This window comes from Rhinoderma darwinii, chromosome 6 (assembly GCF_050947455.1).
Source record: "Rhinoderma darwinii isolate aRhiDar2 chromosome 6, aRhiDar2.hap1, whole genome shotgun sequence".
In the NCBI taxonomy this organism is placed as follows: domain Eukaryota; kingdom Metazoa; phylum Chordata; class Amphibia; order Anura; family Rhinodermatidae; genus Rhinoderma; species Rhinoderma darwinii.
In genome coordinates, this window is record NC_134692.1 from 118,767,047 (window position 1) to 118,783,705 (window position 16,659).

Here is a 16,659-nt window from a genome sequence, read left to right on the forward strand (position 1 = left end):
TCCTATATCGATGTCTGAAACGTCTGTCTTCCACATGCAATGGGTGTCCCCTGGTCCTTTGTAGAGTCCTTGGAAACAACAGATCATGTGGTAGTTCTCTGTATTGACCAAATCTATATTTATACATGTTAATAAGCCCCTCTAAGCAATGTTCCCTCTTAGTCTTGGCAGCTCCTGAGCGGGGCAGTTAGGGAGCAGGGCAAGTCTCCAGCAATGGTGGGCGATCTGATGACCAAAAGTAATACCCCCAGTAAACGCTAACATAGCAACTAAATAAGAGAATAATAAAATGTATTTTAAATTCGTTTTAATTACTTTTTTAAATACTATAATATTACAAGCACACTTGTAAAATAGAGTTATAAACACCAATTATAGGCATCAATGAAAGAAATACCTCTATTACACTACTGTCCCTGTAGATAGCACCACACAGACCTCCCTGTAGATAGTGCCACGCAGACCTCCTCCGTAGATACTGCCACACAGACCCTTCTGTAGATACTGCCACGCAGATGCCCATTTAATGAAGGTTGGAGGCTGATTCGAACAAACCTGTCCGGAGGAATGGTAATTTAAAATCCATGGAGTAGCTGAATCGGATGATGTTCAACACCCAAGGGTCTGAGATGGAGGAAATCCAAGCCTCTTGGAAGTGCGACAGGCAACCCCCTACAGGAATGTTCTCTGACACTGGAGGAAGGAACAGAGAAAGCCTGGCATGAGAAATTAGACCTTCTCTGTCTATTGGCCCCACTAGCATGCCTAGCCGCTCTCTGAAAACTAAAGAAGCAAAACATTTTTTATAACTCAATTCCACACAATAGGACTCAATGACCAGAGAAGAAGAACACCTCTGCACTGGCTTAGGCTTCGTTCACATCTGCGCCAGGGCTCTGTTGTGACGTTCCGTCTGAGCTTTCTGTCCCACCTCTAGGACCCGCACCTATCTCTAGAACGGGGCCCCCTAAACCCAGTTCTATTGGGGTCTGGAGTCTGTAGTATTGTAGGGCTCTGGTCTGGAGTCTATCGAAATGTAATAGTCTGAGGTCTGAAGTAATTTAGGGGTCTGGCCTGGGGTCTGAAATAATGTAGGTGTCTGTTCTGAGGACTGAATTAATTTAGGCCTCTGGTCTGGAGTCTAAAGTAATTTGGGGGTCTGGGGTCTAAAGTAGTTATGGGGTTTGGGGTTCTAAATTAATTTATGAATTTGGTGTTTGAATTTATTTCTGTTCTGGGGTCTGAATTTGTGTTGCAACAGAGGTTGGGGATGTACTATAGAAGCGAGGGTCTAAAGATCTTTGGGCAACAAATTCCTCAGATATCATAAGTCATTATAGTGGTCTTGGTCAGCCCGAGAATAAAAGGAAATTGAACAACTCCAGAGTCCCTATCCTGTGTAACGTCTACAGCCACAGACCGTCATGCTTACCTGCCCCCCCAACGGCCGCGGCCATGGACAAGTAAGTGTCGGGCGGCATCTCCCTCCTGAGAAACGCCAGCACTCACTTCCCCGTAGAGTGCCCGTGCCAGGCCTTAAAGGGCCAGTGCACACACATGAGGAAAATCTGTAATTAGCCCATGATCACGCTGGACTATAAAAAGGGCTCTGCCCTTTCATTCATTGCCTGAGCGTTGTTGTGTTTACCCATGTTAGTCTTAGCAAATGGTCCCTTAGTGTTATCCTGTTCTCGTTGTTCCCATGCCCTGCTACCTGTATCCTATAACCCGTGCTATATCTATCCTGCGACTTAACCTGTTGGAGTCGTGTTGTGCCACCGGTCACGCCTGCTGATATACACCACGTCTGGTGTCTACAAGTTCATCCATGCCAAGCCTCCATTACTGTCTGGACTATTAAAGGTAATCTTGTACTAGGACTGTTGTTTGGCCAGCTGCAAATCCGTTACGTTTTGTTTGTGGAACAAACACATTTTTAGACAATTCCTGCATTTCAATCCTGACTCTTCCTTTGATAGGTCTCATAACTTTCAGAAGCATTTCCCTATATCTATGTAATAATCCAGAATGTGTAATAAACCAGCAAGTAGGGCCATTCTTCATCAATGGAAACCTCAAGGCCAGGGGATATCTGAAATTGCTACATGATGATGTGTTTCCCTCTTTATGCACTGAAGCTGGCACGTTCCCTGAGTTTTTCCAGCAAGATGGTGCACCACCACATTATGGGTGTCAGGTCCGAGAATTCCTAGATGAACAGTTTCCTGGAAAGTGGATTGGTCGTCGTGGGCCAGTTGAATGGCCCCCTAGGTCTCCCGATCTGACCCCCTTAGACTTTTATCTTTGGTGTCATCTGAAGGCCATTGTCTATGCTGTGAAGATACGAGATGTGCAGCAACTGAAACTACGGATACTGGAAGCCTGTGCTAGCATTTCTTCTGCAGTGTTGCTATCAGTGTGTGAAGAGTGGGAGAAGAGGGTTGCATTGACAATCCAACACAATGGGCAGCACTTTGAACACATTTTATAAGTGGTCAGAAACTTGTAAATAACTAATGAAAGAATAAAGTAACGTTAAAACCAAGCACACCATTGTTTTTCTTGTGAAATTCTCGATAAGTTTGATGTGTCACATGACCCTCTTCCCATTGAAAAAACTAAAGTTGGATACAAAATGGCCGACTTCAAAATGGCCGCCATGGTCAACACCCAGCTTGAAAAGTTCCCCCCTCCCATATACTAATGTGCCACAAACAGGAAGTTAATATCACCAACCATTCCCATTTTATTTAGGTGTATCCATATAAATGGCCCACCCTGGTATGGTGGTGTGGCCTAGTGGGTCCACATACGCACGGATTGTGACATCCTGTGAATAGGAAATACGTTTTGTTTGTGGAACAAACACATTTTCAGACTATTCCTGCATTTCAATCCTGACTCTTCCTTTGATAGGTTTCATAACTTTCAGAAGCATTTCCCTATAGCCATCTAATAATCCAGAATGTGTAATAAACCAGCAAGTAAAGACAGTATAATATAATAATGTGCTACTTATATATGTTTTTATTAAAATAGCATGATTACATTTTTTCCATAAAGTTGGCATACTTGTAAAAGTATTAAAAGCAGTCAAGAACATGATGGTCTTGAAATTCATCCTTTCATCTTAAGATGGTATATAACTGCAGTCTCTTTAGTTGGTATAATGAAGATGAAGGTTATTAAAGATTGGCAAGCGTTGTTTTGGATTTATGTTGGTAGTTGCTATTGGTGGTAGGTAAAACTCATCATAGCACTGTGACTCAGCCGAGCCACAGGCAGCAACATTTGTCATTTTTTGTAAGACTATTTGACAAAGACTCCGGGTCTCGTTTAGCGACATTTGTCATTTGTTGTGATGTTATTTGACAAAGACTCCGGGTCTCGTTTGGCACTGTGACTCAGCCGAGCCACAGGCACCATTATTTGTTGCAACATAAATGCTCTGTTTGGAATACAGTCCTGCAGTCCAAAGATTTTTCAAGTCCAAGTTGGCACTGTGACTCAGCCGAGCCACAGGCAGATACATTTGTCCTACCTTGTGAGGTTATTTCACAAGGACTCCAGGGATTTGGATCTGTTGTCCAAATATTAGTGTCAAGTCCAGGTTGGCACTGTGACTCAGCCGAGCCACAGGCACAGAAAAAATGTCCTTTGAGGAAGACCTAAGTTTGCTGGTAGTCTTTTCTCCAAAGAGATTTGTGCAAATTCCTTGGGATGCTTTTCTGAGGAAGAAGTCAGTGAAAGCTCCATATAAATGAGTCTGAGTTTGGTCTCGTTTTCTTCCTCAATGCAATCTTAGGAATTGCAGACACTCTAGGTCCAGTTTCCTCAATGTCGGTGTAGTATCTATAATGTTTCAACCACTGGAATCAGTAACAGGGTAGGTAATGGCAGCTTTGTAATCTTGACTACCACTAGCAACTTGCTTGGTATCCTGCCATTTGCATACATGTGGACTTTATGTTGTCTGGTGTCCTTGATTCTGCATGCGGAGAATCCATTTTTGGTTGTTTGGAAACATTATAGTTTTGTCTTGAGCAAAGCAGAGCCCTGCTGCTCATTATGGTGAAAGTCTTTAGAGCTCCAAAATATTGATGCTTTTCTTTAGTTCATATCTGTGTTTGTGTGGTGATTTAGGCAAGGGTCATTTGTTTCCTAGAACCAGTGCAGCCATGGACAATCCAAGATGTAATGTTCTGGTCTTGAGGCATGGTATAAATAAATGTCCAAATGCTTCATCCTGTTGTTGAGATAAAACAAAGTAATAAGATTGATGAGGTAGGAATACATTATCAGATCATTCACACGTAATACTGTTCTGCTTTACAATACTAGATGGTTAATTACAAGAGAAGTTACAGATTGTGAACTATCAACGTCACCTATGAGCCTCATTCATCAAAACTGTCTAAGATGTAGTCTGGCCTTATTGCCCAGATTACCAATCAGTGCTCAGATTTGATATCTTTAAATCTATGCAATTTATGTATTTTATTAAATAAAACATATTTGATAGATGGAAAAAAAACTTCCATCAGTCAGTAAAGACATTTTCACCCACTAACAATCACCGTCTTTGTGTTCAACTACTTCCACTAAAAAACGTATTAGATTAGGTTGAGGGATTTGCGATTATTGATTAGGTTCAGTGTGTGTTCACACGTGGCTGTCAATTTGTGTTTGTGCCGCAAATTTTGCAAAATTATGAAAAAATAACGTGTTTTTGCAGCAACTTCTTTAAAATGGGGGTAAAATTGGACACACCCTTAGAGTTTGTATAGGGGAAAGAAAAATGATGTACCTATATAATTTTGTACCTATATAATCCCTAAATTAACTTGCATGAAAAAATTGGTTGGCGCATTCCTGCTGTTTTGGCGTTTTTTTAACACACGCACCTGTGGACATAGACATGTGTGGTATGTTTGAACTCCTCACATCTTACAGTTTTTGCAGAGTACAGTACAGTGCAAAGTTAAATTTTATTGCATGCTTATAATCACTCTGATGCAAAGTTGCATGAAGGTGATTGGTTGTATACATTATATTTTTGTTCATGGTATGCAATGCGCTTTCAAAAATTTTTTAGATTTTGGTATCATATAAGTTGCTTGCTGTGTACGGTATACATTTATAACACATATGTGGATGACAGCCAAATATTGCATGACTTCTGTTTCAGCATTTTTTAGAGCACAACCTTTTTTGAAGATTAAGGGTATGTTCACACGGCCAAATTTCAGACGTATACGAGGCGTATTTTGCCTCGTTTTACGTCTGGAAATACGTCTCAAATACGTCGTCAAACATCTGCCCATTACTTTCTATGGGTATAACGCTGTATTGTCCACACGACGCGTAATTTTACACGTCGTACGGCAATTACGACGAGTAAAATTACGCCTCGTAAAAAGAAGTGCAGGACACTTCTTTGGACGTTTTTGGAGCTGTTTTCTCATAGACTCCAATGAAAACAGCTCCAAAAACGGACGTAAAAAACGCTGTGAAAACGGGGTGAAAACGCCGCGAAAAATGCGAGTTGGTCAAAAAACGTCTGAAAAGCAGGGTCTGTTTTCCCTTGAAAACAGCTCTGGATTTTCAGACGTTTTTGTTGACTACGTGTGAACATACCCAGATATGGCTGTAGACAGCACGTCAAGACAATTGCCATAGTCAGGCTATCTGCTTTCAGGCAATGTATAGGGTTTGGGGTGTATTAACTTTTCAAGGTGTTACATCCCTGTAATTTATAGGTTGTTGTTTTTTTTTACATTTCCAGATGAAAACCATATTGTTGGTTTCTTCAGTTCTGGTGATTTTATTAAGATATGTCCAGGTAGACATAGGCCTAAATGCTATTTTTGAACTCTGCGCATCTTGAACTCTTATTTTTAAGACGTGTGGTGCATCTAATTTTCTGTTTGGGTCACACCTTTAGCTACAAATATAAATTTTATGCATTTTTGACACAAAATTTCACGACGGTGCCTGTGTGCATAAAGTTCAGGAAAGCAGTTTGACAATGTGCCAGGTGTCCTCTTTTACAAAATATATAGGCCTAAGGGTTTAGTATGAGACTTTATTTTGCAAGTTAGGTTTTATTTATACATGTCAAAAGTGTGAAAATTTTAGATTACTAGAAGCAAAATGTCCAAAAACCCGGGCTGCAAAAGGGTTAATCTTCCTGCACCCTGGACCAATAGCAGATATTCACTTGTTAATAAGCATTAGGAACTCTAGTATTAACCCCTTCCCGACATTTGATTTATCCATACGCCAATATCGGGTAGGGGAAGTATGGAGCGGTTCCACGGAATGAACCCACTCCATACGATGCCGGTGTTGGCTGTATGTTACAGCCGACACTTCAGAGTAACGAGCTGCATCGCGCTCGAGCGCGATCCCGTTCATTTAACGCGTTAAATGGTGCGGTCAATACCGACCGCAGCATTTGAATCGTTAGAAAGAGGGAGGCGACCCCATCTAACAGCTCATCGCGCCCCCACCCCCGCAACGCAAATGAGTAGGGGCGACAGTTTCTATGGCTGCCTGGGGGCCTAATCAAGGCCACCAGGTCTGCCATCTTTGTGCTCCTATTAAGCGCCAGAATCTCTAGTTTTTGGTCACCTCATCTCCAACAAATTATAAAATAAAAAGTGATCAAAACGTCGCATGTACACAAAAATGGTATTTTTAAAAACGACAGCTTGTCGCGCAAAAAATAAGCCCTCATACCACTTAATCGACGAAAAAATAAAAAAGTTATGGCTCTCGGAATTTGGCGACACAAAATACATTTTCTTTTTTACACTTAGGTTTTTACTTGTAAAAGCAGTAAAATATAAAAAAAACTATATATATTTGGTATCGCCGTGATTGTATTGACCCACAGAATAAACTTAATATGTTGTTTTAATTGCACAGTGAATTCCGTAAAAACGACGCGCAAAAAACAATGGAGGAATCGCTATTTTTTCCTTTTCTACCCCACAAATAATTTTTTTTCCATTTCTTAGTACATTATATGGCACAATAAATGGTGCTACGAAAAACTACAACTCGTTCCACAAATATCAAGCCCGCATAGGACTATATCAACGGAAAAAGAAAGAAGTTATGGCTTTTGGAAGGTGGGGAAGAAAAAACTAAAATGAAAATCTGAAAAAGGGCTGTGGCGGGAAGGGGTTAATGAGCTGAGACGTCCCAGGTATTTACACAAGACTAAATTGTCAGACAAATTACAATCAATCAAAAATCCCATAAAGCAGAATATACAGATCTTGATATAGTCCATATTTTACATTTTCTGACCATACTGGTGGATCTCCACTTTAATTCTGCAGGAGGCATGAGTAAACATTGAACATACACATACAGACAGGGAACATACCTTGGGACTCTATGTCTGCCCTCTTTCGATCTCTCTCAAGAAAGAGGGCAGTTGCCAAGAAGAACCCTCCTCCAATAGCGGATACGAAAACGCAGACCATGAGGGCATATTGCAGGCTGTTAAACATCAATAGGTCAGATTCCGGCTTCCCTTTGCGGATGAGGTCAGATAACTGAGGATAAGAAGACGACACATTGTTATGTAAGATAAATTATAAGAAATAACACAATAAGTGTATATATTATTTCCAGACAGTACATGCTGGATACTATTCGGGAAATCTGGTGACAGCACATGGTAGGAGGTGGCAAGAGGAAACTCCTCACCATAGTTAGCAGAGGAGCTTCCGACCTTCAGCCCATGAGGAGCACTGGTTAAAACTTTGCTAGCCCCAGTTTTACTTATTGGCAAGAGTTTTGCATGTTTTTTTCTTAGGAAGATTATCAATGGCAGGGTAAGAATATTTTCTGGTGTATTTGTGCTGTATGTATGTGGTATGACTGCTCTATGTCATGTCTTCGTTCTGTCTATATGCTGAGTAGGTATACTATCGGTGCTGTATTGGCATTGTATGTGTACTATATTATTTTGGGGGCTGATAATGTTGATAATGTCTGCTTGGTGTCTGGGTACTGTATTAGTGCTGTCTGCTTCATGTGTAATGTTTGTCTGTTGTGTGTTGTTCACACTGGGGGTCAGTCAGGCTAAGACTTTGCTCATATACCCATTAGGAAGATAATGTGACTAATACTTACCACTCCGATGAGATATGGGCTCCATGCATCACCCAGCAGGTGGGACACAATGATTTGTAAGGCCTCCGCTGTGGAGCGTCTTCTGGGGGTCACCACACTCTAAAACAAGAGGACATTCTGAGTAGACAGGACGTTACTGACCCTAACTCAACAATGGCAGCCAGACAAAGGGACCAAATATCTGCATTATAATATCTGCAAACAGCGCAGTCCACACTTATAATGTTCTCCGTCTCTTGTCTGGCAGTTATTGTAGAGTCACTGGCATTTCATGGACTACGCAGGAAAACAGAGAAAAGCCTAAATAAATGTCATTTCAGCTATGATCACTCACCAGGAGGATGTCGTCCACAATGGCAAAGTTCAGCGTCAGCAACAACGCCCCAATGAAGATGAGAATCTGTAGTGAAAAGAAAACATTCAGAAAAGACTGGATGGTGAAGGGGGAAGAGTACAAGTGTTTATCCATTACCCTGAACACAAGTGCTGCACAGGGGGGCAATAAACCTGCCTATAGACCTTACACTGGATAATAATGTACAGTATATGTGTATTAATATGTGTGTGTGTTTGTGTTTGTAAAGCTGTGTATTTGGATGTGTATGGTATCCAGTGGTATATACTGTATGTCAGGGGAATAGCCAGGTGGGGCATGTACCTGTGCAATTAGGACAGAAGTTGGGGGGGGGCGCCAATTTGGCTGAGCAGTAACAGTCTGATTGCTGTGTCGCCCCGTACACAGAGCGCCTCTGTCAGCAGCAATTATCTGTTTTCATCAACTGAGAGAGGTTTCTTTGTGGGGACGGGGTGTAGGGGGGTTAAAGGGACTTGGAGTCTAGTCCTTAAGGTAGAACTAAGGGGGGAATTATTTTTTATTTTTTGGTATGGGCACAATTCTAACTTTTGTTTTGAGGCCCCCTGATTTATATGTACGCCCCTGCTCCTCACTGTTCCTGGACCTGGCATTGTGGACCCTTATCGTGTTAGTTGCACCCAGGGCAAAGATTCAGTTTGGCACCAGGTGACGCCTAATTCTTTTTGCCGTGCCCCTCCTTCCCAACTAATGTAATATAACGTTGTGTTTTTTTTATTTAACTAGAGCAACAATAAAAATAGGTATGTACATATGACACAATATACTAGTATACTTGTATAGCGTCTGGTGTGTACATACCTTTATTATTGTTGTGGAAGTTAAATAAAACAGTGTTAAAAAGTAAAGGTTACAATAATTGGTACGGGAAAGGGGCGGGGCAAACAGAGTTAATCTTTGGGGGCTGGGGGGGCCAAACGATATCTTTGCCATGCAGGAAAACCTGGCTACACCTCGGTTGTTTGTATGTAAAGGTATATCTTTATGTACTTGTATCTACAAGTATGTGTATGTAAAGCTGTGTATTTGGATGTGTATTTGTATCCACAGGTATATACAGTTTTACGTATAGGTATATATGTATGTGTATATGTATCTACAGTTACTATATGTTTGTGTATATGTATCTACAGGTATTATATGTTTGTGTATATGTATCTACAGGTACTATACGTTTGTGTATATGTATCTACAGGTGCTATATGTTTGTGTATATGTATCCACAGGTGCTATATGTTTGTGTATATGTATCTACAGGTGCTATATGTTTGTGTATATGTATCTACAGGTGCTATATGTTTGTGTATATGTATCTACAGGTACTATATGTTTGTGTATATGTATCTACAGGTACTATACGTTTGTGTATATGTATCTACAGGTACTATATGTTTGTGTATATGTATCTACAGGTACTATATGTTTGTGTATATGTATCTACAGGTACTATATGTTTGTGTATATGTATCTACAGGTACTATATGTTTGTGTATATGTATCTACAGGTACTATATGTCTGTGTATGTGTATCTACAGGTACTATATGTCTGTGTATATGTATCTACAGGTACTATATGTTTGTGTATATGTATCTACAGGTACTATATGTTTGTGTATATGTATCTACAGGTACTATATGTTTATGTATATGTATCTACAGGTACTATATGTTTGTGTATATGTATCTACAGGTACTATACGTTTGTATATATGTATCTACAGGTACTATATGTTTGTTTATTTGCTTTCTTCACCCTTTTTAATATTATTAACAGAAAAACATCAATCACAACAAGCTGTTCATCAGCAACTTACATAGGAGGCCACAAGACTGAATCTTGCCAAGGTCAAGGCCAAGAGCAGGAAAGGGGCGGAGCCCAGCATTCCGCCAGCACAGACTAATGCGTCTGCTCGGGGGTTGACCTTCCTGAACCTTTTACTTATTTCCACACCAGCTCCAACTCCCACGATTCCGGTGATGATAGTGATCATTCCAAAAATTTGACTGCAAAGAAAGGGGTTAAAGAGGTCAACAAATGGGTTATACAAAATTGGATATAAATGGTGATTAAAGAATCTGAGTATGACTACTACTCCAACTATCTTCATCTTTGTAAAGATTTAGTCCCTAAAGTTCATTCAATGGCAGATGTCTTTACATGCGCTCCCTGCAGGATTGATTAATGATGACTAACCTGTATGTATGGAATATGTACATGCGCTCCCTGCAGGATTGATTAATGATGACTAACCTGTATGTATGGAATATGTACATGCGCTCCCTGCAGGATTGATTAATCATGACTAACCTGTATGTATGGAATATGTACATGCGCTCCCTGCAGGATTGATTAATCATGACTAGCCTGTATGTATGGAATATGTACATGCGCTCCCTGCAGGATTGATTAATCATGACTAACCTGTATGTATGGAATATGTACATGCGGTCCCTGCAGGATTGATTAATCATGACTAACCTGTATGTATGGAATATGTACATGCGCTCCCTGCAGGAACAGTTAGTCATATGTATGTTGTACCAACAGGATACAGACAGGGCTCTCTATGGACCTATCCTAAATATCTTGCCAGTATAGAGCAGACTGTCATGTAGCAGTCTATATACATTATAGGGGGAGATTTCAGATTTGTTGAAGATTTGGCAAATAAATATCCGCAACACTGTATGTACTGCAATCACATGTTGGGGAAATGTTGCGGATTTTCACTGTGGATTTCACCCTTAGCAATGCAAATGTTGAAATCTGAAGCAAATCCTGAGTAAAATCTGCATGTAACGCACCACGTCTGAGCCCACCCTATAATAAGACTTCTACCAGGAGTCCTGACCCTTCACCGTGTAGCCCTGCCCAAAAGTCAGGTCAAGAAGAGAAGAGTATGGACATAATGGCAGAGAGCCCCCCTCACAACCTCCTGGCACACCCAGTAAATAAGCGTTTACCTGTCATCAGATTGACATATTACAGTCTGACATGGATCACCTCTGTATAGGAGGACCCGGGCCCGCTTGTAGAATGATAGAGCCCAGTGGGAGAGGGAGCCGGAAATAAATGTCACTGTTGTGAATCCCAGCATGGAAAGCATAAAGCTCGGGCTACAGAGAGAGAGAGAGAAATGTAAGTGACACAAGAGACACGGGGTAAAGCCAGCGACAACCATCACTACACAGAAAACACTCACTTTTTCAGCAAAGCTTTCACATCTGACATCCAAGAATTGTTGTTTGTGTGTTTCTGACCATTCTGTTCCGCGGCTCCTCTGGATGGTTCCTTCATAATTAAGAGAAGCAGTAGGACGGCTATAATCCCCAGACCTGGAATGACCTGTTCAGAAGAAGGAGACATTGTATATTATATATATAAATAGAAGTGACTGAAACCAGATTTAAGAAATGAAAAATAGGAAATGACTAAAAAAACAAACACCCATATGTCAGTGTTCATAAAGGACTGTCTATAGGTTCCTGAAGGACACTCAGAGAGCTGGAACTGCAACCAAGTGCCCTACTTATTGCTCATCGATGCAGCAGATAAGGGGAGAAATTCCAATAATAAGACTTTACAGGGAAATCGTTGTTTGCCTGCAGGAATCCTGCAATTCTCTCACTTACCCGCAAAGTCCAGTGCCAGTCACCACCAATAGCACTTGTCAATTTAGCTCCCATGATGTATCCAAGGCCACTTAATAGGCAAAAAAGAAGAAGTTTTAAAGTTAAGAATGGGCCATAATCTCCACACAAATATAACTATATACAGACATATATATTAACAGTATAAACATATGCACACATTATATATATTAGACACTTTTTTCATCCTTGATCTTGGTGTGATCAGGAACAATGTGAAGTGATAGCAGGAAATCACAATAGTCTTTACAGTAAGATCAATTCTGCTAGTCATAGGGTTATATGTAAACTGCAGATCATGCAATTCTCCAATATACAAACTCAGTTACATCTATACTAGAAGGTCCTGTTAAATATTCAGAGGACCTCTTGTCATAAGTACTGGATTCTATGTGTTTACACAGGACACTTACCAGCCCACGGGGATAGCAGTCCAAAAGATGGACAACATGCGGCTGCGCTGGTCTGCTATAAATAGGTCGGCGATGATGGAGGGGGCGATGGTGGAGTAACTTGCAGCGCCAATGCCAACCAATCCTCGCATAAGCAGAAACAGCCAGTAATACTGGGGAAGAGGAAAAAAAATAATCATTCAGAAAATCTTCAGTAAATCTTTAACATTGGGACTCTTATTGATGGCCTAGTCTTAGGATAGACAATGAATGTTTGGTCAGTGAGGGTCTGAACTCCAGGACCACAGACAATCACAATGAAGGGCCGTGGCACTCTTGTGAGCGATGTGTCTCTTCCATTGTTTACACAGGCACAGCGGCCTGTCCGAAAGGGTGGCTGTACCAGGGTATTACATCTCGTCACATAAACGTCATTGGAAGAAGGATAGGCCATCAATGTCATAATCCCGTAAAACCCCAGTAATAATGAACTCAGGATGTTACCTCATCAGGAATAAATGAGCTGCCAAGGATGACGGCTGACCAGAGGGTGATACCAATGCATAGCAGATATTTCCTATTCCAGTGATCACCCAAATATCCAAATACTGGAGCCAGCAACATGAAGCTGCAGAGGAAGACTGACAGAGAAGGAAGAGAGAAGACGTGAAAGGAAGAGTCCCGACATTTATACATTAGGTGCATTTTTCTCCAACCTTCTTTATATTAAGACTGGAGTATGAAAATCAAAATAAAATTAATTTTTAAATGGACAAATTATATTAAATCCTGCATTTAAACCTCACTCCCCATCCCCCACTTTAGTTATTCCCCTCCCCCTCTCATTCATTAATGTAAAGCTTCACTGTGCGACACCTTTTGCCCTATAGTGAAATCGATGTAGTATATCTGGTTTCCTATTTTGCGGTTCTCAGACCCCCAGCCCATTCACAGCAGGCACCATTATGTACGTCCATCAGCTGTCCATTCCCCTGACTGAATCTTATTTCTTCACTAGAGACTGATGACATCACAACCTTGTGTCAGTAACATCATGAGACTCCAGTGAATAGATTGGTCACCTTCTCTAGAATATTGGTTTAGCGCCTAAAATGGCTGATTCCAGGTGACTTACAGAATACGATTTTATGTTAATATCTACCTGCTTGCAGCAAGCCAGATCCACTGTCTTTCATATTAAATGATTTTTGTAAGTATGGCAGCGTCCCTGTCAGAAAAAAAGAGAGATGTCACTATAGACAATGCATGGATTCCCATTATACACATTTATGGCTTATCCACATTGTATGTAGATACGTTACAATAGCTCTTCTGGCACCCTCGCCTATCAGAAGAATAGGGGTTCTGCAATTCACAAAGGCAGTGCTCCCCATAGACTGTAATGAAGAGCTCCATTGAAGTTTATGAGGGTTAAGGAAAGAATCAAACAAGCAGCGCTCAGCTCTTTCTATAACTTCCGTAGACATCTCCATTGCCGTTTATAGGAAGTGCTCCCTCTGAGAATTATAAACCTGCACCAATCCCACATTTATGATATATCTTATGAATATGACATAAATGTATATCATCTGAGCTGCACCATCCATTAGACGAGATAAGCACCTTCCCTAAGGCGGCGCTTTGCAAGGACTGCAGGAAACGGCAATTGAGCCTCCCCCAGCTCTGCACTCGTACACAGCCGTGCACCTCACACATTCAAGTATTATTGCAAATCTCCTTTTTTCACATAAATTATGGCTAAAATAGCAACAAAACCGTGATATGCAATGAATCCTGAAGGCACAAATGTATGCAGGACCTGCAGAAGAACTTGCACAGATACACCTGACCCTGACTGTCCATATGAGTGTTAGTGACTGTACGCCTGTCCCTGGCTGTCCCTATGAGTAGCTCAGTAAAGTGAAAAAAGGACCAACGGCGCTGCTATAGTAAACGATGTCACAGGTTTAGGCAGGCATGAAATAAAAGTATTTATTTGTAAATAGCAGAGGCTACGCGTTTCAACGCCGGACCAGCGTCTTCATCATTGGCCTAATGAAGACGTTGGTCCTTTTTTCACTTTACTGAGCTATTCTTCTGACAACAAACTTTGTTTGTTTGTGTATGGACCTGGCAGCAGCTTTCTTACTTTTGTGACACTTATCAGTGTCCACAATACAAGGTGAGCACTTTTTTTGTCATTAAGTTGCTCCCGTGTAATACCTCGCTTTTATCTGCACTATGTGGCGCCGTGTCTTTTTTACTCTATTTTTGTCCCTATGAGTGTTAGTGACTGGACGCCTGTCCCTGACTGTCCCTATGAGTGTTAGTGACTGGACGCCTGTCCCTATGTAAGTTACTCTATGTTTTGTGCAGTTTCCTTTTAAATAGATTTCATGTATGATATGAAGAGATTCAGGGTGCTGTTATTTTAGGTACCTCCTCAGCTACAGCACTGATAAACCCCCTTGAAAACAATGTACGTACCCCCCACTTACCAGTGATAGTGAACCGATCCATGTAGGATATAAGATTTATATAGAAGAGAATCCCTACAGTAATGATGGAGCGTGTGTAGGAGATTCCAGTTCGGTCATGCACGTCCTGTGCGCTGGGGCTTTCGCCATCGTCTTCGTTTATCTCACATGGAGGAGCCAATAGGCCTTTCTCCTCATCAATGTTCTCATGGCAAGACGCCATGTTCACAGATTCTGAGACTGTAAACTCTGGAGATGGGAAAGGGACATAATATTTAATAACTTTTTATTACCATCAGGGTATATTCACATGCAACAGATTTTTTGTAAAAATTTCTCTGGCTGACAATTAGTTCCAATTATCTGATTGTTTCTGCAGCAAGAATATGGATTTCTGCAAGACCCATTTATATGAATGGGAGAGTTGCTAAAATTTCTGCAACAACTTTCCCGTATGTGAATTCCCCCTTATACCATTAGCGTCACATTATCCGAGAAATTCTGATAGATAATATGGAATCTCACAAAACCAGAAGACTGAAGAGAGAACCAGTGTTGAGATTTCTGATTAAATGGGTTGTAGGTGATTAGAAAAACATGGCAGCTTTCTAAACAGAAACAGTGCTACTCATGTCCATGGTCTTTGTCTGCTATTGCAGCTCATCCCCATTTAAATGAATGAGGCTTAGCTGCAATACCAGAAACAGCCAATGGACAGGAGTGGCGCTGTTTCTGGAATAAAGCAGCCATATTATCTAATCACATTAAGGCTGGTTTCAGAGAGAGTTTTTTGCATGCGGAAAATCTGCCTCAAAATTCAGTTTGGAAGTTTGATGCAGATTTTCCTCTGCCTGCACGCCGATTTTCGCCCACGGCCATTGTGGGCTACGGACATAAAACGCCACAAAATATGTTTTCTCTGCCTGCCATTGATGTCAATGGGAGGTGAGAGGCGTAAACGCGCGAAGATAGAGCATGTCCCTTCTTTATCCCGCGAGCCGGTTTTTCCGCTCGTGGGAAAAAAACGCCTCCACCTCCCATTGAAATTAATGGAAGGCATTTTTGGCGCGTTTTCTGTCAAAGGACTCATCAAAAAACCTTGTGTGAACCCAGCCTAAGGGCTCATACACACGACCGTGGATTTTTTTTTTAATAACAATAATAATAATAATAATAATAATGAACCAATACAGCGTTTTATACAGATGGGAAAAACAGACAAATTGATCTCTGTGTTGGTCGCTGCACTGGTCCCATACTGATTCTGATTTGCTCCATACGCCGTCTGACAGAGAAAGGCACTATGGGGGAAACTTGGCTTTCATATGGGATCTGATGAATTATGCTGAATTTTGTTTTTACATAGATTGTACAAAGAAACCGCACCAGCGAAATACACGCCATTGTACATAAACTCATAGACTAACATTAGCTGCGTATTTGGGGTCTCACTGCGCTGTCTTCCTGAACATTATAAAGGGGCTGTCTCATCAAAACCACTTCTATCCATATGCCCTGAGGTTCCAGGAGTGGGACCCGTGGCGATCCGCTGATCATATGGGCGACTTTCTATCGATAAGGTTTACAAGATAAAACAATCCTTTAACTATGACC

At 41.1% G+C, this 16,659-nt stretch overlaps 1 protein-coding gene across 1 annotated transcript; it reads right to left on the reverse strand.

Annotated features, from left to right (window-relative positions):
* Positions 1–3,009: 3,009 nt before the first annotated feature.
* Positions 3,010–13,794, reverse strand: LOC142656422 (protein spinster homolog 1-like). Its single transcript, XM_075831352.1, has 11 exons — positions 13,731–13,794; positions 13,073–13,209; positions 12,590–12,741; positions 12,159–12,228; positions 11,729–11,871; positions 11,490–11,642; positions 10,340–10,529; positions 8,486–8,551; positions 8,152–8,250; positions 7,397–7,568; positions 3,010–4,246 (listed from the first exon to the last, which is right to left on the reverse strand). Exons 1-11 carry the CDS (start codon positions 13,762–13,764, stop codon positions 4,242–4,244), a joined length of 1,221 nt encoding a protein of 406 aa, XP_075687467.1. The 5' UTR covers positions 13,765–13,794; the 3' UTR covers positions 3,010–4,241.
* Between the last annotated feature and the right edge of the window lie 2,865 nt (positions 13,795–16,659).

Coding starts and splice junctions, on each gene's coding strand:
- LOC142656422 (XM_075831352.1), bottom strand. CDS start 13,764: ATGAAAGACAGTGGATCTGGCTTGCTGCAAGCAG. Junction 13,210..13,730: donor ATCTGGCTTGCTGCAAGCAG/GTAGATATTAAC, acceptor CTTCTCTGTCAG/TCTTCCTCTGCAGCTTCATG. Junction 7,569..8,151: donor GCCCATATCTCATCGGAGTG/GTAAGTATTAGT, acceptor TCTTATCCTCAG/TTATCTGACCTCATCCGCAA.